Below are 12,950 nucleotides of genomic sequence, written 5' to 3'. Positions count from 1 at the left end.
TAGGGTGGGGCAACTATGGATGGCTTTAACTCTTTCAGAAAGGCAAGTGACACTTGCCAGCAGAGATTTCATGACAAAAGAAGCATACTCGGGGAAGGCAGTGGCACAATTTTTCCTTTGAAGCCTTTTGCCCCTATTAGACAATTTGATGAAATGATAGACTGAATCCTCTTTGCGATGATCTAGAGTAACAGATACCAAAAGTAAATCACTTACATATTGAATTAGTGTAGAACCTCGGGTGAAAACCAACATGTCGAAACCTTCTTTAGGGCTTGGGAGAATTTTGAGGCACACACTGTAAATTATTTAGGGAGTCCGGTCTAAGAAAGATGGTTTGTGAACAAGAAGAAACAGACCTTCATTCCCATATATGAAGATAACGGCAGAACAGAGGTAAACAACTGGGTATTTGCAGGAATGAAAGAAAGGGTGGTGACAGGGATGGGGACCACAAGAAAACTTGAGATGACCACATTATTAATAACCCTAAGATCTTGTACAAACCTGTACATGTTTGCTTTCCCTACCTTGCATATCGGTAGAATCGGGGTCTTACATCTTCTAATAATAGGCACAAAAACCTCTTGTTTTATTTAATCTGCTATTACAGGGTAGATCCCCTCCTATACCTCAGATTTTAATTGGTACTGGGGTAAAAGCTCTTGAGGGTCACCGTTCATCTTTATAAGATCCTTAATGAGATAAATCCCCATTGTTGGACCCTTAGGAGCATAATGTGGATGGTACCTGTGAAAGTAATTGTTAAATCAGGTGGCATGACAATCTTGCCTGCTTCCTCTGGTCAGCTCAAGCTCACATAGTAATTCTCTTGACATTGAAAGATATTCAAGAACACTCCTTCTGGGGTACAAAGCAGAATACAATTCAATTTACACAATATATCTGTCCCTAACAAGCTTGTATGGGAAATTGGACTAAGTAAAAAAGGAAAGCTTGCTGAGGATAGGTCCCACAAAATGGACACAGGATAGTAATATGTTGGGGGATTCTCTGGTTGGAAATACCAACTGCGTCTACGGGCAAGTCAGAGAAAGGTAAACAAAAAAAGGAGGGGATTCAGAAGTTTAGAGAGCCAAACGGCTTGTACCAGTGTCAATAAGGCAAGTAGTGCATTTTCCATTGAGACAATCCACTTAAGGGCCCCTTTGTTCTACTGGTATTAGGGTATTCATAACAGTTGGAACCTCAAGGGCTGTCCAAAAATTCAGGGTATGGATTTTGAGTTATCTGACTATACCTAGGTTGGTCTTGCGTTAAGTATTTCTCTCTCAATGTTTTGATTGTCCATCAGGATAGATGAACTTGCAAATACATGCCAATTAACTCTGAAATCCCAAGGTCCATTTAAAATATAATTGACTTTTTTGCACAAGGGGCAGAGTGCTCGGTTTCTGAATTAAAATAGATGAGTGCAACTAGACAAAGCCCACTTGGGCTTCACGTATACATGACTTAATTTAGGAAGTTTTCAATTCGTGATTGGATTAATGTAGAATCCAGAAAACCTTTATATGCATGAAATACTGTCCATTAGATGAGCGCAATCAGACACAGTCTACTGTGCATTCATGTAAATTAGACATAGTATAGAAAGTAGAAAGCACTCCAGCGAATACATTTGATTGTCATGTTGCTTACACTGATTTTGCACTTATCTACTATTTTTACCATTTTGATTTAATTTCCGATTTAATTTAGAGAGGTTATGATTTTTAGACATCGCACTTTCTATGCACATCAATTTGTCTATATGTACTTCTGTACAATTTATATTTCATGAATTGTAACATTTGTCGCTTGTAAATATCAGCATTATTTAGGACTAAATGTAATATGGATTTGTCTGGGACGCACTACCAATCATGCAGTCAATAAGACAGTTTAAAAAATGTAATGCCACATGTAGTGTTTCTTCTATTTCCTTGAGAAATACGTCAAAGTATAAATGAAAGTGACAAAAGGGGGCTCATTGTGTGAGCAAAGCCAGGCATACGGCCAAAACTTGTGTTATATGGTGGTTACGCTAATAAAAACATTGCGTATAAACTGTTCCCGTGCTGTGTCGGAGCCTGTTCTGTTACTTTAAAAACAGCTAGTAGACAATATATATATTTTAAATATATTACACATGAGACACAAGGCACAATCTTCAGGTTACCCATTGTAGGTGGCCCCACCTGTTTTATGAGTAGCCCAATTGTGTGCCTTCACCACTCCCCACACAACACTTTAGAGACACCACTGTCCTGTGACATGTGTTGGCTGTTTTTCAGGCAGAGGACAAGCCACTGATAAAGGCCATGCACGGTCCAAGGACTTAAGACAGACATACGCAGTCAGTTTTGCTCTCACTTTGTGCAGTATTGTCCCTGTTTAGTCTGTAGACTGAACACAGACAAGGCGGCATACTGCTAGAACCGAATTACGTCCCTGACTTGAATATTTAGACCTTCAAAGCTGCTCATCTAAAAGTTACATAACTACTTTAACTCAACATAAGTCAAACAAAATAAGCTTTGGAAAAAAACTCTCCAGCTTATGCAGATACAGAGAAGCAAGCGTTCGCTGAGAATCCATTCCCATGAAAAAGAAGAAATGTACCAGGAATAAAATTGTACTAATTCACCCAAAAACAGACTTTGGGATTTCCTTTTGCTATACCATCTGGACACACTTACTACTGTTTTCCAATTACAGTGTTTGCCATTACTGGGTGGGTAGGTTACTCCCAGATAGAAACCATGCACCTTCATTCAAACATCTGAGCAATTACGATTTATTGGCAGTTTCAGCATAGGCCAAACCCACAGACCCTCATCATTTCAAACGGAGTAACTGCCTAGATCAAGATAACTTTTGCCTTTTGATGCTTGTTCATAGAACAATATAAATGGTCCTTTCAGGTGGTATCACAGCCCTACAAGGACTCAGATGGTGACTGATCAGCTCCTGTGTACTTTAGCCCTGACAATCTGCCATTATTTACACTTCCCTAATATAACATTTTTACCCTCCAAAACATTTAATAAAAAACTGTGCAATAAAGAAAATGAGAAGGCAAAACATTGCTCATCAGTGTTGGAAGTCCTCCTCCCAAGACCACCTAATTTGACAGAGACCTTGCTGGCATCTACTTGTATGACTACTATAGTCTTGCTTAGACCACCATTTGGTTATTTCATAAATCAGTAATTTCTAGATGTCCCAAGCTGCTTGGATGTCTCTGCCCTGCAACCTTACTCTAAAGATGTATCTTTTGAAACAGAGGAGAATAAAATTTATTTTTTTTATAAACAGAGTAACAGACATTGCAATAGTGTACAAAATATCAAACATGGCTGCCACAGCGAGGCTTACATAATACCACCCAGCATTAAAGATTTCTTGGTAATCCTCTAAGGAATGACCTAGAGCTGCATGCTGCCGAAAATCGTGCACATTTGTTTGGAGTCTCATTATTATATCACAATTAAAGTTAAATAAAACAGGATAAGTGTGTGCAAAATAAGTCTTCCCTTTATTAAAATGTCTCCAGCATGCCGACAGGCTGTAATTTCCTTTAAATAAAACCCACTTTTGACTCCCTCTGTTTGTCTTGAAAAGGGCCATCATCTTGCCACAGTTTAAAATGCTCCCAGGCACCAACAGTACACCTTCCATCACACTTAAGAGAAGGAACAAGTAGTAATGATACCTTTTTCTGCCATGCCTTTAAGGAGCTGCAACAAATATGCACGCAGGCATGTGGTGTGAGAGACAGTTCTCGGGACCTGTGCAGTCACAAATAAATGTTGTAAACAAAACAAGATAAATGACAAAGTGACAAACGCAAGGAAAATGTCACTGTTTTTTCTTTTAATACATATGGCAATACAAAGCCAGTCCAAGTTCCAGATTGTAATGTCATGGAGAAAACTATGCCTGTAGAGCTTGATCTTCTCCATTTGTGGAGAGGAAAAAAGGACACAGGATACCACTAATACCATCTCCATCCTCCACATTGGTAAAAGGACAATTAACACTCGAAGGAAACTTCTCAATGAAGCTCAGAAGCGCTGTATGCACAAGTCCTCTCCACAAGGGTAGTCAATTTGTTCCCTGAGCACCAAGGCTCGGTTTACAGCCCTTTACAGATAAGAATGAAGCTGGGACGCATAAGACTTGCGGCAGATGATTTTCATGCAGAACCAGTACTTCTGGTGCACAAGCCTGAAGCGTGGGCAAGTAGAATATCCGGCAACATCCAGGAATTATATGAATGGGAGAAAATCCAAGCAACACACAAGAATTGCCCCCAAACCAGTTTGACTCCCTAATGGAAGTCTACAAATAAATTCTTCTTTGAGAAGACAATATTATCCACTCAATTCCCCCCAACAATCTGTCTGGGGAACAGAGATGTATAGAGGCAATGATTGGAGGGGTGGGGGGCACCTGGCGTTTCACTGGGGCTTAAAGTCAAAGCAGAGAAGCCAACTGAAACTAAAATTAGGTTTCCTACTTAACCAGACACCTAGATACAAAAAAGTCTTGTTATGCGGCTGAGAGGCAGGCTTGGCGGATGCTTTGTGCCCAGGTGTTGAGAAGTGCTGTGACTGAGTGCTTGTCTGGAAGTTGCAGCAGCTTGGAAGTCATATACCGGTACACAGACTGTAGGAATGGATTGGCCTCTGAAAAGCAAGAAAACAACTTTAGCGAAAAACAGGCACTCCTGTATTGGACTGCAGTCCTAACTCAGAACAGTGTTTTCTCTAGAATTAACCCAAACATTATCTTCCCCAAGAGCTGACAACCACTCCCAACCCATGTCAACCCACTAGACCAAGCTTACCCTAACAAAGTAGGACCCAGGTTGACACTAATACTTAATTACCGTACCCTTCACCTTTACATCCACCTCTATATGCAACAGCTTCTACTGATTTTTGTTCTCCAGTTTTATGACAACTTGTATTACTCTTGTGATATCAGAAGTTTCGGGGCTAGGTTAAAGGAGAGGGGCAAATGTACATATGTGTGTGAGAGAATGACAGGAGAAATAGACAGTGAGAAAAGACTTGATGGGACATCTTAAGAACACAGCTGTAATACTGTAGTTGTTTTTATGCAGTTTTATATAGCGCAAAGATTTAAGGGATTTGCCAAGAATCACAGAAGGTTAAGCAAATTTCTGACCTCAAACCTGCTTCTCAGGTTCCAAGTTAAAAGGTCTGGCCCACAGGCCACATCTCCTCCCCCAGTTTTCCAAATCACTTGTTGGGACCTGTTCTGGCTGGGTTCTGCCATGCATTGATATTTTCACCCTCACTGTTCAAAGGATGTGCAATTCTCTTAAGATCCGGAGAATTGGATGGCAATGCTATTGGATCCTGGCCTTTTTTCCAAGCACCACTGGAGTTGCACTCTCCTCTCACTAAGACTGCTGGACTGAAACGACAAGACAGATGTTGCCTCAACCTGTACTGGGTCCAACCCATAATGACTTTTGTGCTGCCAGTTATTCACCCTCAAGACTCCGAAATGCCTTGACCCAGTTCTTAAGCCCCTGTTGTAAAGTACAGACCTAGAGCTAAGAAATTGGAGGCCTGCTTAGTAAGTTACGATAAGCATTTTAGCAGAATTACTGGATTTGTTCCTGTCCAAAAGTAGCTTGAGGCTCTTGTGGCATACAAGGAATACAGCTTCCTCTGCCATTTGAGAAATAGATTTGTTAATTTCCACAGTATCCTGAGTAAAAAGAAAGTTTGTCACAGCCATGAGAACACAGGAAGGGAACGAAGTAGATCTTTGCTTTGAGGAAAAACTCAAAAGACTCGCATCAAGACCAAGTCTTTTACTTGATCAAACTGTGCCAGAGGTAACAGAAAATATTAACACATTTCCAAGTCACAGGGGGCATCGCTGGGACGGCAAAGCCAGCAGATGCTCTCGGCTGAGCTCCACAGCTGCAGTCATCCTGTAGTTCATACACCTGGAGAGGCATCGGCAGTATCCCAATGAAACGGGGGAACTGTGAGCGACCTGATCATGGCCATTCTCTCCCTTCTCTGCAATTGGGGAGGGAGACAACCGCCGCAACAGCAACCCAGCGTGGAGGGAGTAGCGGCTAGGTGGCGCAAGCGGCAAAGAAGCCTAGAGGCAACAGGGAGTGCGGTCCCCCTTGGCCACGGCCGCAGAACTGGTGTGTCGTCTTGCGACCCAACCAGAGGCAGAAGGCTGAACATTACCAGCGCAAGCTGATGAGGCGCTGAGCGGGTGGAAAAGATCATGTGGTACGGCTGAGGACAGCGAGCCGGCCGAGGGCAGATGAGGGCATTGGTGGCTCAATCCATGTGCTGTTACCCCACTGGTGCACGACACAAGTCGGGAGGGCCTCTGGCCACTAATTTCTTGAACTTTGCACTGTGGGGAGGGCCACAGCTGATAGAAGGGCCCCTAGGGGCGGGTGAGAGGCTCCAGGGCCCACACGACTGAGCGGGTAGGAGAGGTGCTGGAGGGGAGACTGAAGCCCTGGGCTGGAGACTGCCTGCAGACTAATCAAGGCCAGCTCAGACCCACATCCAAATCCATGCAGACTGCGTGAAATGATGCAAACCATTGTGAAAATACAACATGGCACCCTCCCTGTGTGCCATGCCTACAGACATTGCATACAATATCTGTAAATCACCCCTACCGCCGCAGGTCTTCTAGCCCTAAGGCAGGGTGCATTATATAACATGTGAAGACACATCTGCAGATATGCCCCTGCGATGTCTAGTTCCATTGTTAAATATTACAAGTGATCAGGGAGACATTTTAAGTATATCTATTGGGCACTGGTCATTACGAGTTACCCAGCTACATAAAGGCTTCACTGAAAATAATGGTGTTTGGTATCAAACACCTAGTCTTGACAAATCCATACTGATGCCAGTATCAGATTTGACCTGACATGTACACAGAGGGCACCTTAGAGGCGCGCCCTGAATACGACTGGTCTCTTAGTGTGCCGGCTGACTGGTATTGTCCAGCCTGCCACCACAGACAAGTTTCTGACCCCCTGCAGGTGAGAGCCCGGGCTCTCTACGTTCCAAAAGAATGCCTGCCTACGAGGAAGGTGTTTACACTGCCAGCATGATGGCTAGTGATTTAGCATATCAAGACAAGAGGCTTCAAAGCCTCTAACGCCTTTGAATGAATGAAAATACTTTACTTTGGCCATAGGCCAAAAAAGTTTCATAAAAAAAAAAAAAAGGCAACTGCAAATATAAAACCTAATACACAGCATACATCAGCTCACAATACACCACTCTTGTGGCCCTCCATATATGCACATTACATGCAATAAGTCTCTAATTGAACAAGTTACGTACCTTTGATAATGAATTATCTGGTAGAGAAAATATCTGGCTGCAGATTCCTTACCTTTGAATTTCCCAGGCGTCACGCAGGATTTGGAAACATTTTCTCTAGCAATACCCCTTGCGCGCGCCGTCGGGTGGCTCCATTTGGCTCTGCGTGACATCGTTAGCATTGATTATGATGTTGCGGTCACCTATAAAGGTGCCACACAGGCGCGGACATCAGTACTTTTAGTCTTTTCCACGCCAGAAGCACAGAGCCACAAAGTAATGGACTTAAACATGTGCAAAACTAGGGCCCTGATAAATGGAGAAATCCTAGCTCTAACAAAATCAGTCATCAAAGCGGAGAGGCATGGGTGGGCCTGTAAGGAATCTGCAGCTAGATACTGTCTCTACCAGATAATGCGTTACCGAAGGTAAGTAACTTGTTCATCTGATGGAGACTTTTAGCTGCAGATTCCTTTCCCTTTGACCAAGCCATACACTCCTGACGGTGTGTTGCAGACCAATTCCTCACACTAGAAAGTCCTGCAGGACTAAGCGAGCAAAATGCCTATCCCTGCGGACCAGACTGTCCAGGCAGTAGTGCTTGGCAAACATGTGCAAAAATGCCTACGTTGCTGCCCGACAGATGGCCAGGACTGGGAAAGCCCGAGCCAAGTCCGTAGTCGCAGCCCTGGTGAAAAGGGCCCTTAATCCCTCAGGGGGCTGCTTCTTAGCCAGGGCATAACAGATCTTAATGCAGAGAACGATCCAGCAGGAGATAGTCCTTTTCTGCACTGCCCAACCCCTCTTAGGTCCCACATACCCACAAAGAGTTGGTCATCCACCCGGAACTCTTTTGTGCGGTCAAGGTAGAACAACAACGCTCTTTTTGGGTCCAGAAGGTGGAGACGCACCTCTTCCTTAGAGGAATGCGGGGGAGCAAAGAAGGTGGGCAGCGTGATAGTGATCCAGGTGGAATGGGGTCACCGCCTTCAGCAAAAATGAAGCAGGGGAGCGAAGCACCACTTTGTCTGGAAAAGACATCATGTAGGGGGGCGTACAAGATAGCGCCTGCAAATCATTCAGCCTCCGGGCAGATGCGATCAACACAAGAAAGGCCGTTTTTATCGTAAGCATCCGAAAGGAGACAACTGTGCAGAGGCTCGAACGGAGCAAACATAAGAAAAGTGAGGACCAAATTACAGTCCTACTGTGGTATAACAAAGGGCGTAACAAAGGGTTTGAGCCCCTTCAAATAACCTATTTACAATTGGAGACCTAAAGAGAAAGGGTCAGTCTGGGAGCCGCAAAAAAGCAGATAGAGCAGAAAGATAACCCTTAAAAGTACCCAAAGCAGAGGATTTCGAGGGGATTATGGACCCTTTAGAACACCAGTATGTGTCTGCAGAGCAGATGGACTGATATGGGAGCTTGGGGAGGCCAGTGGACGGGACACTTCCCCAGATACTGGCATGCTCTCTCCGCCAACTGTGGCTACGGAGGAGGTGACATTTTATGCCATGGTGGTCAAGAAAGCAACGAGGTCCTCGGACTGGAGTTGCCCTCAGTGCAGGTCAGGATTAATCTCCTGAACAAAGTACCTGGGGCTTTCACCTCTGAACCCTTTTTCCCCTTCAATGAGGCACTTACTGATGTCCTTCTAGGCACGGAGTCCAAGCCTAGCACAGGGGCTCCCGTAAATAGGACAACTGCACGCCGCCATAGCCCGGCTCCAGACGACCCAAAGTTCCTCAGCCAACACCCCACCCCTGAAAACCTGGTGGTACAGGCTTCTACCTACCAAGGCGCATTCCCTTCCGCCCCTCTGGAAAGGGAATCCAAGAGGCTGGAATCACTTGAGAAGATGTTTTCTTCCTTCAACCTGGCATTGCGGTCGGTGAATACCACATGCTTATTGGGCCACTTCTCCCACTCCCTTTGAGAGCCGGTTGAGCAAGTACTGCCACAAGTCCTAGAGGAGGCCCGGGCTGTGCTCTCTCAGGCAGTTAAGGACGGGAAAGATGCCGCAAAATTCACAATAAGGTGTGGCCTTGAAACGACTGATTCGCTGGCCAGAGTGATTTCATCGACAGTGGTGTTCTAAAGGGGCCAAATACCCCTCCCAATCCCATCCAGTGTCCAAAACATTATCAACATTTTCAGGTTTCCTGGGTCCTATCGAAGTCGAAATGACCGTTCTGTAAGGATGGGGCTGAAACAGACGGTGGGCAACAGCAGAGCGAAGGCACAGACTCTGGGTCCAACACTAGGGAATGTCGTGATGGCACGGCCGGCGCCATGCCGGATCCCCATGGCCCCACTGGCACCGTGGCTGGAGCAGACTGCGTAGAATCCGATTATGCTCCTTCCGACCCCGCGGGCTTACCAGAGGGGGTTGACCCGCTCAAACACACGGCGCATGGCCTCCTAAAATGTTTTCATGTGAGCGGGGGTCGCTCCGGCTATCGGAAAGGGAGGCAGGCGTGAAGTTGACCCTGGCTCCACTGAACCGTGGCTAGAGCATAGGTGTTCCTTACCTCGTTCGTCGACGGATGACAGTTGAGGCGAAGATGAAGTCCGCTTGGACAACGACTTCTTGTGCCTCTTCCCCAAGTATCCCGATGACCTCGAGTGGGACGAAGAGGACTTGGGGCTTCGGGAGTGGTCTTGCAACAGCCTCTTCTTCGAACAAGACCGGGACCTCCGTGGAGTCTCGCTGGATAGTGTTGACTACCGGCCTGCAAGGAGCTTCATAGCCAGCTCCGGTAAGGCTTTTGGAGCCATGGCCCGACAGTCCGAGCACGACTTTGAGTTGTGGTCGTGCTCGAGACAAAGACCGAAAAGGTGGGGGTCGGTTACCGACATCATGCTCTGACAGGAATCGAACGGTTTAAACCCTGTCTTCCTCGACGACATCTTCACACACATTCAACAATGACGAAGTTGACAAAAGTCGAAAAAGGCCTGTCAAAAAGCGACAGAGGTAGCTCTTCTCCGGATCGGCGGTTAACTGGCGCAGATAGAAAAGAACTGATGTCCGTGCGCCTGGGTGTCGCTTTATATAGGTGACCGCGATGTCAACTGATGCCAACGACGCCGGCGTTACACGGAGCCGAAAGAAGCCACCCGACTGCGCGCGTAAGCGGTACTGCTTGAGCAAAAGTTTCCGGATCCAGCCTGACGCCAGGGAAATTCAGAGGTAAGAAATCTGCAGCTAGAAGTCTCTATCAGATACATAGTTATCAAAGTAATGGAAGCGAACAAACAATACTTGCATACTAATTAAGAAATACATAATAGAACCTCATGTTAACAGAGGAAAATTATAAGATATTTCCTATCAATGTGTTGGTACAAAGGGATCTAAAATGTTTGTGCAATTAGTCCAAGGCAACCATCTGGTGTTCTATTCCATAAATACATAGTAAAACCGCTCATTATTGGTCAGTTAATTATAAGGTGTTTCATGCATCTGACAGTCACCTAGCCGCAGATTCCTTGATTTTGAATTCTCCCCAGGAGCTAGTCTGGATCTGGAAATTTCTCAGCAGTACCTCTGCGTGCCGGGGGATGGTGTCGTATGGCTCCGCGGTGACATCTCCGGATAGGACGTTAGTGGAGCCATATAAGTCCCTCCGGCGCGGACGTCAATTTCTTCTTTTCCGTGCTATAACACGGATCCGGAGAAGCGATTCCTCCGGTTGTTTTTTCCAGACCTGCTTCGACACCTGGTGTTGGTGGAACAGTGTGCCCTTGTCTGATGTCGACAGGTTTCAAACCTTGTGGGTCTTGTGACCCACATGTGTCGGTGACAGACCCACATACAATTTGTATGTGGTTTTTAGGTGAACACCACAACACCTAAGATTGTGGTTCCTGCCAGAATTTAAAACTGAGTTGTTGAAGGAGCGGCATTTATAATTGAAGGCGGCGCATGCATTGAGATCATCGGAGGCTTCCCAGCCTCGGTCTTCGTCATCCCAGGAAGAGCATGGGGGGGAGGAGGGGGGGGAGGGTCGATCTAGGAGCGGAAGCCGGTCTTGAGGACGTTTTTCTCAAGGGAAGTCGAAAGGTAAGGGGAGGTTGACGTCCCGGCAGTCTCGGACTTCACTGCGTGGAGATTCTGTCTCCCATGGCTCCTCCTGCTTGACGGTTGAGGAAGCCATATACGACTCCACACCGAGTTTCTCTGTGTTTCTGGGTGCCAGGGCGTCGATGGCCCGGATGAGGGAATATTACCTCATCTTTAGGACCTCAGCTCCCTTTGGAGCACCTCTAGGCCCCAAGGAGGTGAGTGGGACGCCAGAGGAATTGTCTTCGGTGACAGTTGAGCCATCGGGGTCAAGGGATCTGCGTTGGTTGACGTCACTTTGGCTCAGGCTCTCAGTCCTTCATGAACTTTGCCGTTGACGCAGTTCTTTGACCATCTGACTCCGACATTGACGACGGGTCGAAGATGCCTCTCCTTCCCCTGTCGACATCGTGATGGCACTGATTCGGCATCAGCGGCTAGTCAGCCTGAAGGGATCATACAGTTTGTGGCCCCTTTTCAGGAAGAGGCGCCAGTAGGCCCACCAATGTCGTTTGGGGCAGGACTTTTTCAGCCCATTTCGGACACCAATGTGTTTCAGGTGGAGGAGTACTGGCTTACAGCTGTTGGTGAGGCTAGTGGACTGGATTCTTCACCAGCCTCGGGATTGCTGTCCCCCCTAGTCTTGCAATGGAGGCAAGTTCCTCCTTTGCAGACATGTTGAGGAAAGTGACTGCTGTTTTAGATTTATCACTGCGCAGATACCTTGTTTGAGAACCTCTGCTAGGGGCAAACGGGAGAAGAGCCTGTTCTTCCATATAGTGAGACCCTATTTGATATTTTGTTACGTGCCTGGGCCGAGTCAGGGGTCTCAGTGGACCGTGAAGTTGTGCGCAGACATTTGTCTGCATCTGGGGACCCAGTTTGCTTGCATAGGCATCCTTCCACTAGTGGTCTGGTCACCCAGGCTGCAACGTCTTCTCAGGACAGAGTCTACTCCTAAGACTCCAGGGAGTAAGGATGATTAGGGTCGTGATGTTTGTGGAAAGCATATTTTTGCCTCAGCCAGCTCAGCATTGAGAGCCACCAACACATCTTGTGTGCTGGGGTGCTTATCCTATGCTTTATGGGATTATTTTCAGAACATGCTCCCATCTCTTCTGAATAACCTCTGTGCTGAGGTAGGCAACTTGGTTAGAGATTGTCAGCAAGCTGCTAGGCTTGCCATAAAGTGTGGCATGGACACAACGGACTCTGTGGGTCGGGCCATGGCATCTGCAGTGAGGCTAAGGCGTCAGGCCTGATTAGCATTTTTGGGGTTTCTCGGAGGCTGTCCAGTTGGCTTTGGCCGAAATACCATTTGACGGTGCCAGTCTTTTTGGACATCAGGCAGATGCAGCGTTAAGACGTTTCCAAGGAAAATGGAGAACTACAAAGTTGTAGTCCTGCATTTATGTCACTGTGTTCCATGCTTGTCTTTGAGCTTGAGATGTATGTATTTGTTTGGCAGGGTGCAGCCTTATTAGGATGTTGTATATGTCCAGTTTTGGTTATCAGTACTACCA

At 46.2% G+C, this 12,950-nt stretch overlaps 1 protein-coding gene across 2 annotated transcripts in view; it reads right to left on the bottom strand.

Annotated features, from left to right (window-relative positions):
• Positions 1-3,278: 3,278 nt before the first annotated feature.
• MED15 (mediator complex subunit 15) overlaps positions 3,279-12,950 on the bottom strand; it is a 723,364-nt gene continuing 713,692 nt past the window's right edge. For both annotated transcript variants that reach the window (XM_085634093.1, XM_085634094.1), the window contains exon 17: positions 3,279-4,694. In XM_085634093.1, coding sequence (XP_085490219.1) covers positions 4,558-4,694 — 137 coding nt within the window. In that variant the 3' untranslated portion in view covers positions 3,279-4,557. The remainder of the gene's footprint in view (positions 4,695-12,950) is intronic.

Source organism: Triturus cristatus, chromosome 11, assembly GCF_964204655.1.
Source record: "Triturus cristatus chromosome 11, aTriCri1.1, whole genome shotgun sequence".
Lineage (NCBI taxonomy): Eukaryota > Metazoa > Chordata > Amphibia > Caudata > Salamandridae > Triturus > Triturus cristatus.
Note: the sequence above shows the minus strand (reverse complement) of the source record. Positions and strands in the feature narration are given on the sequence as shown.